Source organism: Ostrea edulis, chromosome 9 (assembly GCF_947568905.1).
Source record: "Ostrea edulis chromosome 9, xbOstEdul1.1, whole genome shotgun sequence".
Taxonomy (NCBI): Eukaryota; Metazoa; Mollusca; class Bivalvia; order Ostreida; family Ostreidae; genus Ostrea; species Ostrea edulis.
In genome coordinates, this window is record NC_079172.1 from 25,833,783 (window position 1) to 25,843,894 (window position 10,112).

The following is a 10,112-nucleotide window of genomic DNA, read 5'->3' on the forward strand; positions in this document are numbered from 1 at the left end:
AGAAGATATACAGACTATAGGTCTACCATATTCTGTTTCTGTTTCGTATTGAACGTCAGACTTATGATAAGGTTAGATAATCTTGCGCATGATGGCTGTAACTTATATGAAGTATGCTACAATGTAAAAAGTAAACTATTATGTCTTGAAAAATAATCATAATTGATGGCCTCGTTTTGTTTTAATGTTGTATAACATATAGCATTAAAAATATCAGTCTTGTTACAAGTTTTAACCCGTCGTTTTAGCAGTCACCTGTAAACGACAACTTTATCGATTTTCAAAAAGTTGGACAACAAAATATCGATTTTCCATACATCGTGTAGTTTATGCGGTGCCTGCTAAGCAACCGCCATTGATTGGGTGCAGCATTTAAAACGGTCTTTGTTTCCCTGTCTATGCATGTGTGTCATATTTCAATGATTGCTAGTAGTGTGGTATTGATTTTCTAGAATTGTTAGGAAAGTCTTTTTCGGCAACCATTCATTGTAATATTTTCTTTAATGAAAGTTTAAGCACGTGTAAATCCACAAAATGTTAATATGTGTAGCACTGGTTACCGGCGGAGTAACTTGTAGAAGTGCGATATTTAATTTACATGTTGTGTATCATCTTCGCTATAGCTAAGGGTTTTACGTTCCGCTCCACTTCTCTACAAGGGTTTGCGATCCGCTCCGCTTCTCTACAGCAGCTGTAGAGAAGTGGAGCGGATCGTAAAACCCTTGACTATAGCGAAGATGGTTGTGCATTTAAATTATGTTCTGATTATCATTTTATAGTTACACGTGTCACATGCACTGCTTTTTGTTGGTGAAAATTAACGACACTAAAATCAATGCCGGGAAACGAGATATTCTTTGCATCTGCTCCGCCATTTCTATACTCTCTAGTACTCTTTGTTTTCTTATATTTAAAATAAACTGTATGTTGTTATTCTACCCCTGTTACACCTACACTGATCCACAAGCCCACTGGACAGACAGGACGTGTCCTAATTAGCTCCCTAGAAAACATTGATTAGCAAGTCAACAACAATAAACGTGTAATTTACAGAGTATATATATACGTGTGTAGATGTATTGTAATTTTAGTGTTAGCGGTTTTGTACATCGTTGGCCACCTTTTTGTTAGGTTAGTCCTGAGCAAGGGACAGTTCGTCCCGAAAATTTGACATTCATGTCGTTGACCATTTTAGTTTTATAGAACAGAACAGAATAGAATATTTATTCAACCAATATGGGCCCACAGAGGAGCATTAGTATGCACATTGACAGAGTCCAAAATCACAGAAACATGTACCAATTAAAGGAAAACAAAGACAATTGCAAATAAGCTAGGGTATATTATTTTGATGAATCAGAAAATATTAATAACACTCAATGTGGAAAATACTTATCTTATAGTACATTATTTAACCATGAGGACAAAAAAAAAAAAAAAAAAAAAAACAAACAAAAAAACAACAACACAAAAAAAACAACCCAAAAAACAACAACTAGAAATACAACCACATTTGTGTCTTCCAATTCACAAGAACCTGCGCTCTTATCTTACAAAACTAAGAATAAGCACACATCAGTTATATCAGTTATACATGTATCCAGAAACAGACCTAGAGGTTATAATTTTTTAAAGCATATTTTCATTCTCAAACTCAAACTCTGTGTTCTAAATCGTACTCATACCCAAAAGTGAAGGTTATAAAACTTTTATAAAATCATTCTCATACTCAAATGGAGTACATGCTCAAGATTTGAAGCTTGCTCAGAGTTGTACTCAATTTAAAACAAACATGGCTGAATTTGAGTATGAGTACGGTAAAAGTTTTATAACTTCCAGGCTTGGAAGATGTTGTAATCTTGTCATTCCTAGAGAAAACAGATTTTGTTACCATTGTAAGACCCATGTTGATGATGAACAACGTTTTACTTGATTATCTATACGAACATATTTAAGAAAAAAGTATTCAAAAATATCATATGAAAATCCTTTATCTTGTTTACTGAATCCTCTCAACATTGTGTCTACAAAAGATTTTTATATATATATCAGAGACTCTATATAATATCTTAGAAACAGAGGATATGTTATCACCATGTACATAACAGTATATATATCTCGATTTCTCGATAGGACGAGTTACCTCTCTTGCTCTATTATTGTTTTTTTTCTTTTTTTTTTTATATATACATATATATATAAACAACAGTTTGAAAATGAATGACATTGCATTTTGTACTTTTCTGCCCAAATTATGATATATTTCGATGTAGGTATGATGATTTATTCAAAATTACTCTGGAACGAGAGAAATTTCCAATCCTGTCAAGTAATCTATATAAACACTTTCAATCGTAATGACTCGGCCATTTCCGCAAGCGACATTTTTCCGCATCGCCTGCGGAAATGACCGAGTAGTTACGTTTGTAAACACTTCATATGTATACATCAACACAGTGAGTTAAAGGTTCGAAGTGATACTGTTCAAGGTCTTCGCTGAGATGGGGAATAGATGTTGCTGTTTTCTTTAATTCGATACACAGCGCAAATTAATCCGAAATACTCCCGCTTGACCGCACATATGTCACAATATATAAATTAAGCGAGCTTGGATAAGGAGGGGTGGCTTGTAGGGAACCGATTCCTACAATAAACGTTTTAAAGAGGCAGAATGTATACGATACCATACCTCTATTCTTAAGCTTCAAAATGCACTAGTTTACGATAAGAGTTTAGCAACCGCTGTATATACCATTAGGCCTATGCTTTATATGTTGAGACCTGTAAATAAGGCTGTATGATATCTATACAGGCCTAACCACGGTCACAGGCACTTGTTTCATACATGAGTCTCCCTCCTTAAGAGGGGGACTCATGTATGAAACAAGTGCCTGTGCATATGTATCATACTCGAATACTACTTGCATGGGTGTGTAAATTATCGAAACGTGTTGGCATCTTTATCTAAACGATTTCAAAGGGGGTTTTCAAGAAGATTCATTTTTTTTATTTTTCCCCCCACAATCCGGAAGACAAGCCCCTGTGGGCCCAACTTTAGGCCTAATTCAAATCTGAAGGCAGTAACCGACTCCACCACATCCCCAGGGCCATCCTCACCCCCCCCCCCCCCACCACCACCACCACCAGTATTTACTCGTAAGAATGCATCATTATTTCTTTATATAATCTTCTCATTTTCGGAAGTGTAATTTGAAACTCGTTTCGTAGTATTTTTTTTAAAGTTCTTCAGATATTTCAAATATGTGTCATCTCTCACAAAATCACAACCGTGAATAACTTGTGCTTAATTAAACACCTAAACAAGTCAGAACGAGAGAGAGAGGGGGAAAGGTGGAACTAACATGTCTGACATGATGAAGTATTTGAATGATTGGTGTAGGTGTAGTGGTTGATAAGATAAAATCGATGCATGGCCAGTTCCCAACAGTTATAACTATTTTGAATTGTACCTTTGTGTCAATATATATGCATGTGTGTATAGTACACAAATCCAACATGACCAGACAGAGATTTCCACACAAACCATGAAGTATGAAATGACAGTATTTGTAAAATTCAGTAAAAGTGAATACTAGTATATACATTCAGATATTATTTTGAGTAGGTGGACCAATCCACACAAACCTCGTCCCACACCCCATTTCCTTGAAGAGATTGCCAAATATTGTTGAAATATTTCTCAATTTTGTGAAAGTGAGGAATGTGTCACAAAGGTTTCAGGGTAGTTATATTGAGTTATCTACACATATATTTGTACACAGCCGGGGGGCGATAAGCGCTTCACTTTCTTACTGCTTTTCCGAAAATATGGAAAACTTGGCATGGGTGTCACTGGAATTTTTACCGATGTAATGTCGTGAATGCGGGTCACATTTTTAACTCTTACTATCACAAATTGATTGTTAATCTTTAGATAAGATCTTAAATCAAATATTGTATATTTCTCCTTTGTAAACCACCAATCTCATTTAGGGGTATATATAAATATAGGAAAGATATTTCATTTCCATGCCAAGATATTCCAATGTGGTACCACTAATGGCATTCATTTCATGAGAAATCCCTTTGTCAAAACTACAATTTATGAGGCAGATAACACATATATATCAGTAAGAATCAATACTAGCTTTAAACATTTTCGGAAAAGCAAGAAGACTTTTCCTTTCAGTGAGCTGTTCCAGGAACATAAAGGTCATGATACAAGATAATGGACACCGAATTGGCGAGGTGGGACGGTGGTGTCGGACTGCCCTATGGCCGCATCGAGGCGATGCATAAATGAATGGCCGCAAGGCAAGGCCGCCAGTGGTTTAATTTGTAAAGTGGCTATGCATGCTAACAAAATTTTACAAGTCATAATAGAAAGTTTAACGTTTGTTTATGAAATCCTTTAAAAATATGTACAGAAACATGCAACCTTTTTTAAAAATATCGTAGAGGACCAACTAGGTCTGATTGTATTCCCTTCTGACGGCCTGTTACCATGTCGGTAACATGCATTAAAGTTAATTACATGTGCCTCCCGGGACCAAAATATATATCGTGCCAGCTGTATACACGTGACCCCCCCTCCCCCCCCCCCCCCCCAAAGAGAACATGATTTAGGTAATTGTATTAAAATTACGAATAGTACCGACATCTAGCGGAGAATACATGTATAAAAAAAAGTATTCAGATAGAAGAGAATGACCACTTCTGTAAAGAAACCATTGCACCCAGAAATAATTGGATACTTTGTATTCTACCTATCAGTGACAACAGGTGGATCATAATTAGGTCCTTGTATTGCAATTTATCAAGAACGTAGGCGATAATAAGTACTTAATTGTTTCAAAATTATCGATAAACTGAAGTTAGATTGACATTTATTGAGGACTTCTGCGATAAGATCCTGTTTTTGATAATAAACTTCTGCTGCATTAGCATTCAACACGTCAGTGACTCGGATTTGCATTTGCATTGTTCTTTCTCCATAACATACAATCAGTGAGATTATCTGTTCTGATTACTAAATATGTTTGGCACAATATATTTATATAGACATTTTCAGTTATCTGGTGTAAGAATGTTTGAACCATTCCAAATGCTGGTACATATATACACGTATAGTATTCGTCATTGACCATCGGGCTTCACAAACGTTTACTAGACGTGCATTCTCGGTTTCAGAAAAGTAAGGAACAAAACATGCATCAAAGAATTAAAAAAAAAAAGAGACATGCAAAATAATGAACAGCATTAAAGTAACACTGAATAATTTCATTTCACTTTTTTTTTGTCCTTCTTTACAAAATGGCGGTTTTAAAAATGATATTTGATACATGTTATATCAAATTCACATACTACATAGCTTTCTGTATTTGAATTTCCACTGTAACCGTTCAAACTGAGAATCCATTGTACCTACTTATTCATATCCTGTCGTCTACAAAACCCCAATTATCCATTGTAAAACTAGAAGAAAAGAAAGGCGGACTCTCGAAAGAATGGCGTGTACAAATATTTTCGATGAAAGATCTTTTTGCACAGGTGTGTTGCAACAATTTAGGGATAAGGGTAACAAACTCATTACCTGTGAACTAGTACCTACCTTTTATTGTTTTAAAAATTCATTAAACGTTTATACGTGTAAAGTCAACTGAAAATAGTACATTAATAGAGGGAAAAGTATGTACAAACACATGTTCTCAAGCCATTTAGTGTCCATTTCGCTTACTCTCCACTTGGCTTGCGAAGATGGCACAAACAAAACCTAATTATAAATGTTCTTATACAGTTCTTAAATCTCCTAATTATGGTTTTTAAAAACGGAGTTGTACACATATATAGGGATCCTGAGTAAATTATCAGATGTTCAAATGCTTCATCTTTAACGGTTCAAATACAATGCACAGCATGCCATGAACTGTTTTTGTTCCACATACACCCATATAGATGATCTGTGTGAGCTGTATTATAGGAGAGAGAGAGAGAGAGGGGTAGGTAGGTATTCATAGCCCAATCTTAAGTAAAAGATTTAGACAAGTGACTACGTGTGACATTACATAAGTAAGTAAACAATATAGATTTAAGTCGGCATTATATATACAAGTCAACAGGCAACAGAATTACGATTAAGATCTTTAAAACTTTCATAACAGACTGTAAGGCACTACAGACAGATTTTAGAAGTTGTAACTTAGTAATGGCAATCATATCAATAAGTTACACTACTGACACAAAACTGTATATCAACAAAAGAATGCATACATGTACAATAATCTATACTAAATAATGAATATTGTTGATATTCTGGTGAAGGATTCTAGATCTCGCATCCATATAAAGCAAATATCTATTTCGCATTTATACAATTTCCAGATCCTTGGGACGTATATTATTATTGTTTGATTTTTATGTAAATTGTATCCATTCTATAACTTATTCGACAGCGATAAGAATTCCCCATATTGCTAATTATCATATTCAAAATGGCGATGCCTGGCTCGTCAAAAATTCTATATATGATCATGTGATCAGAACAATTTTTTTTTATACCCGGTTTTTTTCCTTCAATAATAGACCCAAGGAACAACTCTTAGTGATTTCTATGCTATATCATGAGCTGTATTCTAAATAAAAACGAATAAAGTGGGCAGGGCTTCGTGGCAACCAATATGAACTTTGAACCGCTCAGTTAATTTTTCTGGAAAAAAATGACATTCCCCCCCACATATATATAATGATAATTGGAAAGAGATAATAGAATACACTTACCATTGGACAGACTACTTCCATATCCATTTTCCCCAAAGTCATAGTTATGGAAAATGTCACAAAACAATTCTACGTTCGGCCACGTCAACAAAGCTATATACGACTAATGATAAAAATTTTCGATTTTTTCCCCACGGTCCACAATTAACCTCTGTTCATCTGTTTCACAGCCTCCAAAGAGTAATTTCCAGATTTCACGTAAGGAAGATTTTTTTAATTAAAGTCGATGCGGTGTTATTAAAACAGGAAGATTGCACGCGTTGCCTCAAATCTAACAACGATCGAGAAACTGTTCTGTCTGGACTTGCCACACAGGGAATAATGCGCAAGGAAATTTGAAATAAAGAACTTAATTGTTGTAATTTCGCACTGAAATTAAGTGCAATCTCCTTCGTTCCTGAACAGATGTATGTATATATATCTTTTATCAGGGGGGTTATTTTCTAAAATTCTTTCATGTACATTATTTATAGACATAAAATAACTAAACACCTGTCTTTATTTTTAATTTTCCGATTGAAGTGAGACATACATAAAGAAATGTGTGTCAAACGTATGTAAAAAGAAAAAAATCCTGATCATGACTACCTCAGGTTTTAAAATACTTTGCACGTCGCGTTCTAACATCTGTAAAATACTTATAAAAGAGAATTCGCAATAAAACTAAATTACATGTAAAACTCTCTTTTATTAGTTAAATATGATTCTTTACTCTATAGTGAAAAAAACCCCAACCAAACACATATTTAAAGATTTTTAATTAAGTACATGCACGTGTTCCCAGGGGCCACTAAAACTCTCTTTAATGCTTCCAACTATATTGCAACATTTTTCCTTGAAAGATTGTCTAGCATAATTGCTGTTAATTAACACCACACAACTTTGTCATTCCAAACATATTCTATACTATTTTAAGTCATGTTTCAAAACAATCAATTGATTTCCTTTTTCAAAATATTTTTAGACGATGTATAGAAAATATTTTCCTTGTTCCGTATAGTTTCACCATTCCCATCGTAGGTCTAAATATAAGTACACTTAAGTGAAACATGCAGATGGCTATTAAAGTATGTCACAGTAGATAATATGTATTTATAGCCGAATCCAAAAACTTTCCTGTTCAAATGTCATCTCAAAATTCAGAGTTATCATTCTTGGAATGTGAAAAAACTGACATGTTGCATCTTTACCTTAAAAGAGAATATAATTCTGAAAATTTGATTTATACGTGTTGCTTGACATTTTGTATATATGTATTCACCATATTTATCATACTGCAATAATCATCGAAGTAAGAAAACGGAGTTTTATAAATAAACGAGGGAAAGTCCCATTCTACAGTGTTCTAAAAATATAAGTCTAAAACAAATTGTGTAATGTATAAAAAAAAGTTCATCGATCTCAACGCACATGTGTGATGGATGCAGGTAAAAGGCTTAGCTCATATTCGAGTTTAACTTAAAAGGGCTGTACATAGAAATGTCATTCATCTCACAATGACACCAACGTATTTTGATAGATTGAATTCGTATCATTGATTTCTTAAATTTGTAGAGAATTAAATAATTCATCAAAATGATTTGATATCGTATTCAGAGATTGCAGATTTTATTCCTTCCGCAGCTGTTGTCAGTTTCTAATTTCCTTGTCCGAATCCTCTTAATGGTTGACTTCCTCAGTTTAAAAAAAAAACATGTATGAAAAATCAATATCAGCAATATTTGACTTTTCCTTTCCGAATTGAATACCTAGATGAGTAGCTCAGTAGGTTAGCATGCCGACTGCTGAACTGTAGATCGCAGGTTCGAGTCTAGCAGGGGTTTCTAATTCTTTCAGATAATCTTCTAAAACTGTATTTTTTGACAAAATGAAGTAAATTTGAAAATATTGTTGTACTTATCCTCCACTTTTCATCTACATCAAATTTCTCTGGTGTAGCATACCTCCTTAACTACTTCATTTTTTATTTACAAATGTGGATAAAATTCCATCAAAAACTTCATCTTGAAAGGAAGTATATGTACATTATATAGACCAAAATACCCCACCCCACCCCCAACAATTAACAATAAACAAATAACGTTATTTTTAATGATTAGTTTCATATCGTCTGGTAATAGTATATATAGAGACAGTTAAGCATATTGCTCTTATTCAGTATATATATCTTAATTATGGAACTGATGAAATATATTCTGAAGTGCGTGCTTACACCATTGTTAGGGGGATTGCTTACATGTTACGTACGTATCTATACGCTCTAGATAGCGCCAGCCTAGTAAACTGACGGAAGGAGCATGTGACCTACACTCTAAGATGACACGGCATTTCAAATGAATTGAATAGATGATCTATGTTTGAAAACATCTGCATGTAAAAGAAAACAGTGCGAATTAGAAAGTAAATATAGTGGCTACATATATAAATCATCCCATAATAGACGTCTATAGATAGACCCACGCGCATCAGGGGAATCCCAACATGATGTAATTAACTCATACGCAACTGTCTAGTTTTAAGGCTGAAAGAGCGTAAAACAAATTTTTTTTTCTATTAAACAAATGTGAATATTTATATGTTCAGTGAAATTCTTGGGATTTTTCTTATATTTTCTCCTATTTTATTTTATTCTTGAATTTTTATTTTTATATTTAGCTGGGTGAAAAATCGATGCTACATGTACTTTGAAAAGAGTACGTCATCCAGCTTTTGCTCCATTTTCGAAAGTTGTTTGCTTTAGGCGCCACATCACTAAATATAGCCTAGGTCACGCAAGCCGTTTGACTTCCCACTCAAAGAACACTGCATTGACAAACGTGTAGGTGACCTAGACTACGCTACATATCGAGTTGCAATCTCTACCCAGAGTTATCGTTCCCGCTACGCTCCACTAATACCTCTGTCAACGTCTAAAAAGTTATATCAAAACGTACAAAAACTAACTTAGCATATCGAACTGTAATGATAATATCTCTGAATTTTCTAAAATCAGAAGATGGTAAATATGAGACACCTGAGCGAATTAGAAGCTTTATATAAATATTCATTCATTCAATAATACTAGTATAATCATGGAATTCGTTGTTTTTGTGAACCTACTTAAATATTTAAAGCATAAAACTTAAAGTCATAAAATTATTATCCATGATGCTATAGGTATAGGTAAGTTTTGCCAAGAATGTTGACATTTAGACGTTGACAGAGGTGTTGTAGCGCAGCGTAATGCGCCCTCTGGTGAGAGATTGATCGAGTTGTACCCCCCCTCCCAAACTCACCGTCGAGGCCTCATTACGTCACAGTGCCTACGAAACGAACTCTGGTGGAAGTTTGCCCCC

At 34.4% G+C, this 10,112-nt stretch overlaps 1 protein-coding gene across 1 annotated transcript in view; it reads right to left on the minus strand.

Annotated features, from left to right (window-relative positions):
- LOC125657840 (uncharacterized) overlaps positions 1-7,198 on the minus strand; it is a 46,768-nt gene extending 39,570 nt beyond the window's left edge. The window contains exon 1 of the mRNA XM_048888673.2: positions 6,778-7,198. Coding sequence (XP_048744630.2) covers positions 6,778-6,819 — 42 coding nt within the window. The 5' untranslated portion in view covers positions 6,820-7,198. The remainder of the gene's footprint in view (positions 1-6,777) is intronic.
- Positions 7,199-10,112: the final 2,914 nt, after the last annotated feature.